Source organism: Scyliorhinus canicula, chromosome 4 (genome assembly GCF_902713615.1).
Source record: "Scyliorhinus canicula chromosome 4, sScyCan1.1, whole genome shotgun sequence".
In the NCBI taxonomy this organism is placed as follows: Eukaryota; Metazoa; Chordata; class Chondrichthyes; order Carcharhiniformes; family Scyliorhinidae; genus Scyliorhinus; species Scyliorhinus canicula.
Window position 1 is genome coordinate 169,395,099 of NC_052149.1, and position 13,582 is coordinate 169,408,680.

A 13,582-nucleotide genomic window follows, 5' to 3' on the forward strand; every position below is an offset into this window, starting at 1 on the left:
ACAACAGTGTTGACACTTCAAATATATTTCATTGGTTGTGAAGTGCTTTGGCCGTGAGAGGCATGATAAGAATAACAGTCATCTCTTATCTTATTTTCTTTCCAGATCTTTCCCAGATCTGAATACAAAGATCTTTGGCTCTGAAGTGGATTGTCCTGGCATCTTTAAAAAAAAGATAATTAATCCTCACCAAGTTTATTTAACTTTTTCTGCTAAGCTTTTGGTGCATTTCAAAAATTATCAGTAGGATTCATGGCAATTCCCAGCTGGTAAGAGTCCCATTGAGGTCTATGGAGGCCCACAGGGGGATATTCCTGGAGTAACCTGGAAACTCATTTTTCAAATTGGCAGAGTGTAGTGGAAGATCTCTGTCTCCTCATCAGAAAACAGCTGCAGAGGGTAGAAGTGGGCAAAATCCTGGCAGGAGTTCTGCCTCAAGTTCCAACCAGTGGCAGCTGATTTTCCCGCTTTCCACTTTTGCTCCAAGCTAGAATTACGACTTTATATTGTACATCAATCAATTGCAAGTTCGCACATTGTAGCTGAATTGAAATGAGCACAAATCACTTTAAGCCAAATTTACATTATTTATTTATCCAACAGAATACAGCAACTGACAGTGAGAAAACAATTATGGGCTCTATATCAGCTGAAAAAAAGGTCAATCAATTCAGTAAATTGTATAATTTATAGAAGTGTTAAACTGCGAGACCATAATGATTCCCGTTTAGGACAATGTACACAAAAATCTATTTCAGTAATATCTGCAATACTTTCCTCTGCAGAGCCTTAAGTAATTCTGCTTTGGTTTTGTAACTTAAATGTTCTGAAGAAATTTGATGTTTGCAGAAGGAACTGATATGAAAAAGCAAGACTAAGCAAGAAAATAATAAAATAAAAGATAAATAAAGAAAGCGACAAACAGCAAATAATCCTAATTTATTCCAGAATTCCAATTTTAAACATGAAACTGGGCCTGTGAAACACTAGTCCCAAGAAATATGATGATTAATGGATTATATCACAAAATTTCCAATGATATAGACCGGAATTCTTTGTCCACAAGGATTCGCTTTTCACGCTGGTTTCCTGGCGGCGTGGGGTGGCTTCAGTGGGAAATCCTATTTGGAAGCAGCGGGAAGAGAGAAGGCCACCGGCAGCGAATGCCGTGTCGCAGAGAAACCCGCGCTGGGGGACCAGAGAATCCTCCCCTTAAAGTTAGTATGAGCCCACAAATGACCAACATTTGCAAAACATCCATAGATACATGTAGTTTCTCAACATTATATAATAATATGTAAACACTATGAAAAGATTGTGTGATTAAATGCTCTGTATACTCGTGTAGTCATGACCATACTATTTCTGTTTCATTTTCTCTAATCGGATGCCGATGTGGGCTTAAAAGAGCCGGGCTTGCTTTTTCATTTCATTTCTTTTCCACAATGCAAGTCGATCAAACTCTCCAAGTGTCATCCCAAACACTCGGTAGAAATCTTCTGGAGATAAATGACGCTGCAAAGAAACAAAGAGAGCCTATGAACATGTGCACAATTCTAGAATAGCTTGCAGATTGCTTTCATGCTGCACCAAGCAATGCACTTGCTAACACTGAATGGTGCATTTACCCCTTAAAGCATTCTGCTCTGCGTCCGCGTCCAGTAAGCGTCCTTACTGCTCTGAATACCTAATCTGCACCAGTCTTGTGGAAATATTTGTCCTCCAATATTAGCTGATGAAATGTTAGAAATGGAGAAGCCACTATTTCAGTAGCTGGGTCAACTGGAGCCAATGACATTTCGCAGAATTTGGATCCCTAACATGCTCCTCATCAACTGTGATTGGGAGAAGCCAAGACAAAATTAGACATTCACGCAGACATTTTGGTCCTTTGTTTTTCAAATAAATGTGTTTCATGTAAAGTTTCTACTTTAAAATATTAATTAATAAAAATTAATTGCTTTTTTTTCTTTAAAAACCTTTTATTTTGGCGATTTTAAATATTAATTATTTTACTTAATATACTATGCGGCCCTTTAAAATTGTGAATTTCTGAATGTGGCCCTTGCACGGAAAAGTTTGCCCACCCCTGGCCTGGTATATCACCCACTCTACCATTACCACCAAGCCAGGGGATCAAACCTAGTTCAATAGAGAGTGCAAGAGGCATGCCAGGAGCAGCACGAGGCATACTAGAAAAATGAGGTGTCAACCTTGTGAAGCTACAACAAAGGACTACAAACAACATAATCAGCAAGTGGTAGACAGAGCTAAGTGATCCCACAACCAACGGATCAGATCTAAGCTCTACAGTTCTGCCACATCCAGTCATGAATGGAAGTGGACAATTAAAGAACTCACTGGAGGAGGAGGCACCACAGATATCCCCATTCTCAATGATGGAGGAATCCAGCACATCAGTGCAAAAGACAAGGCAAAAGCTTTCACAACAATCTTCAGCCAGAAATGCCATGTAGATCATCCATGTGGATGATCCATCTCAGTCCCCAGCATCACAGATGCCAGTGTTCAGCCAATTCAATTCACTCCACGTGGTATCAAGAAATGGCTGAAGGCACCGGATACTGCAAAGACTGTGGGCACTGACAATATTCCAGCAATAGAACTTGCCGTGTCCCTAGCCAAGCTGTTCCAGTACAGCTACAACACTGGCATCTACCTGGCATTGAGGAAAATTACCCAGGTGTGTCCTGTACACAAAAAAACTGGACAAATCCACTCCGGTGAATTTTCACCCCATCAGTCAACTCTCAATCATCAGCAAGGTGATGAAAGGTGTCATCAACAGTGTTATCAAATGGCACATACTAAGCAATAACCTGCTCACTGATGCTCAGTTTGGGTCCGCCAGGGTCACTCAGCGCCTGACCTCATACAGCCTTGGTTCAAACATGAGCAAAAAAGCTGAATTCCAGAGGAGCCCTAGCAAAACTGAAGTAAATGGGAATCAGAGGGAAAACTCTCCACTGGTTGGAGTCATACCCTGCACAAAGGAAGATGGTTGCGGTTGTTGAAGGTTAGTCATCTCGGTCCCAGGACATCACTGCAGGAGTTCCTCAGGGCCGTGTCTTGGCCCAACCATCTTGTGGGGATGTGGTGATGATTGCACAATGTTCAGCATCAATCGTGACTCCTCAGACACTGAAGTAGTAAATGTGCAAATGTAGGTTTGGGCTGACAAGTAGCAAGTAACATTCGTGCCACAAAAGTGTCAGGCAATGACCATCTCCATTAAGTTAGAATCAAACCATTGTCCCTTGGCGTTCAATGGCATTACCATCACTGAATCCCCCACAATCACCATCCTGAATGTTACTATTGACTAGAAACTGAGCTGGACTAGACATACAAGAGCAGGTCAAAGGCTAGGAATCCTACTGCGAGTAACCCACTTCCTGACTCTGCAAAGCCTGTCTACCATCTACAAGGCACAAGTCACGAGCCTGATGGAATACTCCCTACTCTCCTGGATGAGAGCAATTTCAACAACACTCATGAAGCTTGGCACCATCCAGGACAAAGCAGCCCATTTGATTGGCATCCCTTCCACAAACATTCACTCCCTCAACCAACGCGCACAGTAGCAGCAGTGTTCACTGTCTACAATATGCACTGCAGGAAGTCACCAAGGCTCCCTAGGCAACACCTTCCAAACCTATGACCACTGCCATCTAGAATGACAAGGGCAGCAGACACATGGGAATGCCACCACCTGCAAGTTCCTTCCAACACACACCATTCTGACTTGGAAATATATTACCGTTCCTTCATTGTCATGGGGTCAAGCCCATGGCTGTGCTTCTTGCAACTGTGCGACCAGGTTGGGGAGCGTACATCATGTCGGGTAGCACTTTATTTGCACCGAATGCCAATGGGGCCCAGTCAGAAGTCTGTCTCTGACTGCAATGTCCTCTGACAGTAATGAGGATTCTGTGTCCATATCACATGCTGAGTCATCCACATCCGGCGTGGTTCTCACAGAGGCGAGCTCCCTGTCTTTGAGGTGGTCCACGTGTTTTTACACGGCCCATTCTCCAGTCTTGACCATGTAGGAGATTGGCCATGTGGTCCCTGAAATCCACAGGGCGCCACCCCAAAACTTTTGGAAGTGTACTGCATCCCCATGTTTAAAGCCTCTGTCACATGTTCAATCATCGTTAGATCTATTCTGAAGGTCCTGCTTCTTTTCCACCTTTCTGCCAAGTTTTGGGAACGTCAAACTTAGGGAGGTCCAGAGGAGTGGGCCCATCAGCAACTTGGCTGATGTTATCCCTGTTGTAGCATGTAGCGTAGTCCAGTAAGTAAGTAGGAACTGTGCCAGCGTTGTGTCAACCGATCGTGCAGTCTGTTTTTTCATGCCCTGTTTAAATGTCTGGACTGCCCATTCTGCCAGATCATTTGAAGATGCGTGAAAAGGGGCGGTTCAGATAGCTCCAACCCATTAGTGCGCACAAACCCTTGAAATTCCTCATTGTTAAAGGGGGTACCATTGTCAGTGACAAGCACCTCTGGAATCCCGTGGGTGCTGAAGGATTGGCGCAACTTCTCCACAGTGACTCGCAAAGCAGTGGAGGAAATCCACTACGCGTTCATCCACTTTGCGTGGGTGTCAACCAGGAGCAGAACCATTGACCCCAAGAAGGCCCCAGTGAAGTCGGCGTGAAAACGCACCCAGCGGGCACTCCCAAGGGTGGAGCGAGGCTGATGGAATGAGTTTCTAGTGCTCCTGGCAAGCCCCACATCACTGCACCATTTGTTCAAAGTTTCCATTGAGCCCTGGCCACCACAGGTAACTGCTAGCGAACATTTTCATTTTGGAAACCCCTGGATGTCCACTATGCAAGTCCTGCCAGGTGGTTCGCTGACCTGACCGTGGGATGACCACGCAGACTTCTCACAGGATGAAACCATCCTCCATATACAGCTCCTGTCGTTTTGTCACGTAGACCTGCAGTTCCTCTGGGAGTTTCACTGCAATCCTCCTTGGAGGACGCGTGCCACAGTTTTGCCTTTCGGATTTGTGCGGCCATAATGGATAATGGATAATGCGTAAATAAAGTTTGATGCCAAATCGACTTTGTCCTCAACTGGTGGGAGCAGATTCCAACAGGCAGCGCAAGTTGGCTAAGGGCATCCATGTGCACAACCTGTGCACCTGGATGATATTCAATGTACACCGCCAACAGAAAAGCCCACCATTGGGCCCTGGCCGAAGCTATTGGCTGTATCATTTTATCCGCCTTGTACAGGTCGAGTATGGGCTCAGGGTCCTTGATTACAATAAAATGATGCCCGTGGACGTACTGATGAATTTCTCAACTTCAAAAATCACAGCCAGTCTTTCCATTACAACAGTTAGCACTGTTGCTTCACAGCACCAGGGTCCCATGTTCGATTCCCAGCTTGGTTCAGTATCTGTATGGAGTCTGCACGTTCTCCCTGTGTCTGCATGGGTTTCCTCCGGGTGCTCCAGTTTCCTCCCATAAGTCCCGAAAGACGTGAGGCTGGATTCTCTGCAGCCCCTCGCTGAAATCGCGTTTGGCGTAGGAGCGGAGAATGGCCGTTTACGAGAAAATCGGGCCCGGCGTTGCTGAAGCGATTCTCCGGTCCCCAGAGAATCACTCGGGAATCGCTCACACGCGATCTATGCGACGCAGCTAGGGGGCAATTGACAGAGGGCCCCCCCCCAAACAATTCTCCACGCATAACTGTCCGAGTTCCGGATGGCGTGGTTCTAACTACATATCGGCCATTGCGAACCTCGGGTGGCAGCTGCGGGCTCAGTCCATGGCTGCCCTGCTGGGGGGCGGAGGGATCGATCACCGGGGGGAGCCTCATGGATGGTCAGGGAAGTGATCAGGCGGCACGGATCCGCGGGCACGTGCGATCTCAGGGGCGCCTACATTTTGCATGATGGTCCGCGGTGCGAGTCTGCCATCGCGCACGACACGTCCCCTGCAGGCCGCCGCCGTCCGCATGCACGGACTCCCGACCGGAAGTGCAGTGTCCTGTATCTGCAGCTAGAGCTGCGAGGAGCACTCCAGGGCCCTGCCAGTCCCTTGCAGGTAGGAGAATTGCTCACAACTTTCTTAAGGAAAGTCAAGAGTGAAACGCCGGTGTAAAACATAGCCCCATTTTTGGAGAATCCAGCCCGTGATGTTAGGTAAATTTGACATTCTGAATTTTCCCTCGGTGTACCCGAACAGGTGCCTTGGTGTAGCGATTAGGGCCTTTTCACTGTAACGTCATTGCAATGTTAATATAAGCCTACTTGTGACAATAATAAAGATTATTATTATCTGCGCATAATGGCGATTCGCGTCGGCCAGAGTTCTGGACGTGTCGGCTACGGGCCTTTCCGTCTAATCGTCCCACTGATGGGAAAACGCTGCCCCAACACTATATGGAAAGGGATCACACGTGAGGATGAGCAGCTTCGATGGATCGTAATGTGCCAAGTCTGTAAAGATTTAATTACCTGCAAATGCTCGCATTCTAAGCATTGTCTGGCATCTTTGAATTTGTCTATATATGTGCTTCTGGAACATACTCTTCATTCACCTGAGGAAGGAGCAGTGCTCCGAAAGCTAGTGTTTGAAACAAACCTGTTGGACTTTAACCTGGTGTTGTAAGACTTCTTACGGAACAGTTTTGAAGATAGCAGTTGCCGCTTCACCCTGGCAAATATTTCCACATACACTGCTTTCCACGTCCAATTCTGGTTCTTTTTTAGAAGCGCATGGAGCGGTGCCAACAAGGCAGCCACGTTCAGGATTAATTTTCCATAATAGTTGATGAGCCCTAGGAACGACCTCAGCTCTGTCACGTTCTCAGATGTGTCGGGGCTCTCTCTCGATGCCCTGAACTCTTTCCTCCATTGGGTGCAATTCCCCCTTATCTATGCTGTATCCCAAATATGTGACCATTTTTGCCTGACATACCCACTTGCTCCTTTCAGGCGGACACCCAGATGGGAAAACCATTGGAGGACCTCTTCTAGGTTTCCCAGGTGTCCCTTCTTGGTGACTCTTATAATAAGTATGTGGTCCAAGTAGACAGCCACTCTTGGGGGGCCCTTGGAGGATATTTTCCATCATTTGCTGGAAAATTGCACATGTCGATGACACCCCGAATAAAAGCCAGGTACAGCGTGGCGTGGGTGTTGACGGTGATGTATTTTCCTGACCCCACATCTGACTCCAGCTGGACGTACCCCTGGCTCGTGTGCAGCTTCATCAAGCAGTGGCCTCCAGCTAACTTTGCGTATAGGCCCTATATGCATGGCATGGGGTACCTGTCCAGGTGCGAGGCCCTGTTGACTGCCATGCAAGTTCACGGACTAGCCTGGTATTAATTTCCATGTCCAAGCCATGACCATTAACTTGGAGCATTATCCTTATTGGGGATACTTTGGGGGTCCTGATGTAGTTTAACTGCATAAAGTCAACTTCCTTGGGCAGGGCAATGTGCAAAGCTCTTGCTCGGTGAGCTTGTGTCACCTGGTCAGGGCAAAGCGTTTGCTGTCGTTTCTGGTAGCCTCGGCTGCCACGGTTCCTGTGACAGCAAGTGGACCACTGTTATGAGTACTCCTCACTGTCCTCTGGAGAGATGTCACATTTTGCAGTGGCAACCATTGCCGGTGACGCTGACCATGGCGCTGTTTCGGAGGTGACTAGGTCACTTAAGTCCTATCCTTGCGGGCGTCACTCGTTGGTTCGGGTCAGGCCAACTCTGTATATGTCGCAGTCCCTGGAACCCTGTAGTTCCTGACCTCCCCTTTCCGTATTCTCGAAGGAGAGAGGCAGCTCTATGGCCCTTTTTAGACCCAAGGCATATTCCGCTAACACTTCCTTTGGGTCACCATATTGTTTATGCCACACACCAACGATCTCTTAACATCTCAGAGAGGGATGGGATGAAGTCACAACAATGCTAGGGTAACTTGCAAAGGTGTGCAAAAAATTCCGTAACCCATTCCCCATGGGTTTGCCCAGCCGTATTAAAGTGGTATCTCTGCATTAATACTGATGGTTTAGGGTTGGGATGATTTGCAAAAAGTTTCATGAGTTCACTAAAGGTTCTCAAGTCCAGGGCCTCTGATAGGTGAGGTCCTTGGTTAAGCTGAATGTCGGGGTCCCACAGACGGTCACTAGCATTACTTTTAGCCGGTCGTCTCCAACAATATCATTTGCCTCGAAGGAATACCGCATTCATTCAGTACACTGGGCCCAGTCTTCTACACCTGCATCAAAAGCCTCTAGTCTTCCGAAAAGTGGTAATTTTAAAATTTGGCTGATCTCGTTCTCATGCCAGTGTAGTCAGGACATCCAGGATCATAACCATTGTTTTCCTTGTCACCAGTATAAAAATTCAGGATGCCCCAGAGGGCAAATCCAACAAATGTAAAGGCAGCAACATGGCTTAGTCCCAAGGTCCCAGTTGGGACACCTGCTCTCACCGGTCCCAGTACGGGCCGGTTTTAATGAGGCAATTTTTGGAGCCCCAGCTAATGGGCCTGCTAGCGGAGGAGCTTGTGTTCCACAAGTCCCACGGGGGCATCAATTGGGGTGTCCCTGAGTGTCTTGTGAGGTTTACTTCAGCGCTATTTGTGCTTTCAGTGGTTTCAGTTACTTTATACAGAACAAATACATACTGGAGAGGCAAATTTCTTCCCTCCTATCCTGCAGGGTTACAATGCCACAAACTCTGGAAGCTTTCCTCTTATTTAATTGAAATGAATGAAATGAAAAATGAATGAAAATCGCTTATTGTCACGAGTAGGCTTCAATTAAGTTACTGTGAAAAGCCCCTAGTCGCCACATTCCGGCGCCTGTTCGGGGAGGCTGGTACGGGAATTGAACCGTGCTGGTGGCCTGCCTTGGTCTGCTTTAAAAGCCAGCGACTTTGCCCAGTGTGCTAAACCAAATACAAATCCAGCACATTGCTTTCATAGAAATGAATTTTTGATTGTTATTGCTTGATTCTGGATTTGACATTATGCAAATACATGGAAACAACAGGACTATTGAGGTATCGCAGAGACACAGTTGTTTCACATTACTCACCTCTAATCTCGTTCTGTCAACATCTTTTGGCAACTTGTTCCGACCTCTGGTGGTTACCATTAGTAGGTGAAATGGATAAATCTGGAAAGGAACCAACATTCAATCAATTGCAGTGAACAAACCACTTCAAATGTATTTGGTGTAGAATGCAAATAAGAAGGAAAAATTGGACTATAGATAATGGTGAAAGGCTTTGGTAATCAGTACAATTATTACAACAAGTTTCCTCACATACTTCTGTTCTAAAAATCATGTAAGTGCCTAATAATGCAGAAAAAAATACTACACAACATAACGTGCTCAATAAAACTATCAAAACACGTTTGTAATTATTTCTAGGGATTGCTTTCCATGAAAGGGCCTTTAAGTTTTAAGCAGCTTCTTGCATGCAGGCATATGATTATTCAGAAATGTGGTAGCCAAGAATGATCTGTCACCATGATAACTCAATTAAAATGTCAGACAGCCCTGGCGCACACACCTCTGATTGTTTCTGACTGTGAACTCTGGCATTGTCAATGCCTACCTTCCACATAACATATTCTTGGTTATCCTGTTAGTTTAGATTCTAATCTTTTTATGTCGACTTACTTAGTAATTACTGGAAGGAAGAAATAACTATACAAATTTGGCAATGTCTGTGACTGCTTTGTTAATTGAGTCACAAATAATGGCATTTTAAACAGCTACCTTAAAGTGCTATAACAAGATTAAGTTTAATTATATAACATTTACAAAGCAACGTTAAAAAAAAAGGTAGCAGCATTATTCATGTGAATTCTGATTAGATTATTTCAAAGGGTATAAGAGAATATTATATTTGTTCAGGTGTCCTGCTGAAATAGATGTGAAACAGATATCTAAACCCAGCATCGGCTGGTCTTCCCAATTTATATGGCCCAGTGCCCCTAACCCTCAGGAAAAAACTGTTGGAAGCACGAGGCTTATGGTTCCTATTCCATCAAATAAGGGAATCCTGCTCTACGATTTCACTTTTCAATAAAGACCCAATTTCTCTGCAGCTGTCAAAGCAATGGAGGTTTACATTTGCAAGTGCCGTCAATGGTGGGAAAACCTTCAGTTTCAAACAGAAAAGTGCAAAAGTGAGAGATGTGTTGTTTTAGTGTTACAAACAGATGGCATGGTACAATGATGTTTAAGCAGGAAGTATGTTGCAGCAGCGAATGCCTTGTGTCACACAGTCTTTTAGTGAGAGGCTTGTTAGTGTATTGTAACAGTAGAAGGTTTCAGCATTATTTACAGATAGTTTAGAAAATGGTAAACATAGAGACTTTTTTTTAACTGTCGTTATATCTTGTGAGATATGATTTAGCGGTGTGATATTGTAGAGTCCCTAGCAAACAGAGCATCTGCTGATGCACAGAGAACTCACTGACAGCCAGCAGCAACAAGATAAAAATCCAATATAAGTCTGTTACCAACAGTTAACCTGTACCTGTTGATTGCAATGTGTGGTGAGCCATGTATGGCTATTGTATATCCTTACTGTTGTTGCTGTTACTGTTGCTGTCGAATTGTTGTGTTGATGCTGCTGTTGGCTCCGCCTGTGGCTCCGCCCCTCTGAGGAGGTATATAACCGGCCGATCTGAGACAGGCTCACAGTGCGGGAGAAGCTACAGGTTGGCACACATCTAGTTGATTAAAGCTACTGTTACAATACACTAACAAGCCTCTCACTAAAAGACTGTGTGACACTAGATGTCGTGGATGTCGGCCAAAATGGTGGCCCCCATCGGTCGCACGTGGCGGGCGGCATCGAAGATGGTGACCAAGATGGCTGCTCCCACTGGTCGCACGAGGCGGACGAAGCATCAGAAGAGGGCGGGCCCGGCAGGCACGATGCCACGCTGCGGGGTCTGTGAGCCTCAGGCCGGGCCTGGCAGGCTTTTGATTTTTGGACTTCATGTTGTTCTTTGGTACAAACTGTCTCAACTGAATTGATGGTCATCAATTTAATCAACTAATTTTTTTCATAATGGACGCCGCTCTGAAACCTGATCGTCTTGAACTTGACCCGCGGGCAGTTGAAGCTACGGCTAGCTTCGAGCATTGGCTCAGGTGCTCCGAGGCCTACCGTGACACCTCAGCCGCCGTGGTCTCCCTGGTACTCAAGCAGCGTCTCCTCAACGCCCGGGTGAGCCACAGGATTTTTCGGCTAATCAGGGACGCGGCCTCGTACACGGAGGCAGTGGAGTTGCTCAAAGGACAGTTTGTGAGGCCAGTGAACGAGGTACTCGCTCGATACCTCCGGACCATGTAGCGTCAGCGCCAGGGTGAGTCACTGGCTGACTATCTGCGCGAACTGAGGGTACTCGTCCGGAGTTGTAACTGCCAGATGATCACAGCAGTACAGCAGACAGAGCTGATGATCCGAGACACCTATGTGGCAGGAGTCAGGTCCAGCTACATCCAGCAACGGCTTCTTAAGAAAGGGTCCCTCGACCACGAGGAGACGGTGAAACTAGCTACCTTGCTGGAAGTGGCCTTCCAGAGCATGGATGCCTTTCCATCCGACCACGTGGCTTCCTCGGGGGCGCCAGAGGCGCAGCCATCAACCGACCCGGGCGTGCCCCATACCTGCGCCTGCCAGCTGTGGAGGGCCGCACTGTTACTTCTGCGGGCAGGGCCAGCACTCCAGGCCACGTTGCCCAGCTCAAAACGCAACCTGCAGTAACTGTGGCAAGAAAGAACACTTTGCTAAGGTATGCCTGGCCCGACATGAAGTCCAAAAATCAAAAGCCTGCCAGGCCCGGCCTGAGGCTCACAGACCCCGCAGCGTGGCATCGTGCCTGCCGGGCCCGCCCTCTTCTGATGCTTCGTCCGCCTCGTGCGACCAGTGGGAGCAGCCATCTTGGTCACCATCTTTGATGCCGCCCGCCACGTGCGACCGATGGGGGCCACCATTTTGGCCGACATCCACGACGACGCCCGCCACGTGCCTCTCATTGGGGCCGCCATGTTGGGACCATCCCACCACTGCAGCTACCAGTCGCCCGCAACTCGGCTCGATTCAGCTCGACCAGTCCCGGCCTTATCACCTTCAAAACTCCATGATGACCGTCCGACTCAACGGACAGGAGACGTCCTGCCTCTTCGACTCCGGGAGCACAGATAGCTTCGTCCACCCGGATATGGTAAGGCGCTGCTCCTTCTGGGTCCTCTCCGTCTCACAAACCATCTCCCTTGCTTCTGCAATACACTCCGTGCAGATCCGGGGGTATTGCATCACTAACCTTGCGATACAGAGCATTGAGTACGCCGATTTCAAGCTTTATGTCCTTCCCCATCTCTGTGCCGCGCTGCTACTAGGTTTACCTGAAGGTCTCCCCTCCCTCGCTCTTCGTGAACCTCACCCCAGACTGTAAGCCCGTCGCCACCTGGAGCTGTGCTCAAGAAAAGGCCTTCATCAGGTCAGAGGTCCAGTGGCTCCTGAAGGAAGGGATCATTGAGGCCAGTAACAGCCCCTGGAGAGCACAACTGGTGGTTGTCAGGACCGGGGAGAAAAACTGGATGGTAGTCGACTGCAGTCAGATGATTACCTGGTACACGCAGCTCAATGCGTACCCTCTCCCCGGCATATCTGACATGGTCAATCAGATTGCACATTACCGAGTCTTTTCCACGGTAGACTTGAAGTCTGTGTACCACCAGCTCCCTATCCGCCCGGAGGACCGCCAATACACTGCCTTTGAGGCAGACGGCCGCCTCTTCCATTTCCTAAGGGTTCCCTTCGGTGTCACCAATGGGGTTTCGGTCTTCCAACGAACGATGGACCGAATGGTCGACCAGTATGGACCAGTACCGTACTTGGATAATGTCACCATCTGCGGCCATGACCTGCAGGACCACAACGCCAATCTCAGAAAATTCCTCTGCACCGCCCAACTCCTTAACTTGACGTACAATAAGGAGAAATGCGTTTTCCGCACAACCCGGCGAGCCATCCTCGGCTATGTCGTGGAAAACGGTGTCCTAGGGCCTGACCCCGACTGCATACCGCCCCCTCCTGCAGCTCCCCCTTCCCCAAGGTCCTGAAGAGAAGCCTGGGGTACTTTTCTTACTCTGCCCAGTGGGTCGCTAATTAAGCGGACAAGGCCCGCCCACTTATTAAGTCCACTACTTTTCCCCTGATGGCTGAGGCCCGCCTGGCCTTCAACCGTATCAGAACCAATATTGCCAAGGCCACGATGCATGCTGTGGACGAATCCATCCTGTTCCAATTGGAGAGCAATGCATCAGACTTTGCCTTGGCAGCCACTCTTAACCAGGCAGGGAGGCCTGTCGCCTTTTTTTCCCGTACCCTCCATGCCTCTGAGATTCGACACTCCTCTGTCGAAAAGGAGGCGCAAGCCATCGTGGAAGCTGTGTGACACTGGAGGCATTACCTGGCCGGCAGGAGATTCACTCTCCTCACAGACCAACAGTTGGTTGCATTCATGTTTAACACACAGCGGGGCAAAATTAAGAACAGCAAG

The 13,582-nt window shown here is 47.7% G+C and overlaps 1 protein-coding gene across 16 annotated transcripts in view; it reads right to left on the bottom strand.

Annotated features, from left to right (window-relative positions):
* Nucleotides 1-567: 567 nt before the first annotated feature.
* The window catches only part of ablim3 (actin binding LIM protein family, member 3), a 420,986-nt gene continuing 407,971 nt past the window's right edge, over nt 568-13,582 (bottom strand). For all 16 annotated transcript variants that reach the window (XM_038795510.1, XM_038795522.1, XM_038795521.1 and 13 more), the window contains 2 exons: nt 9,087-9,167; nt 568-1,515 (listed from right to left, as the gene is read on the bottom strand). In XM_038795510.1, coding sequence (XP_038651438.1) covers nt 1,402-1,515; nt 9,087-9,167 — 195 coding nt within the window. In that variant the 3' untranslated portion in view covers nt 568-1,401. The remainder of the gene's footprint in view (nt 1,516-9,086; nt 9,168-13,582) is intronic.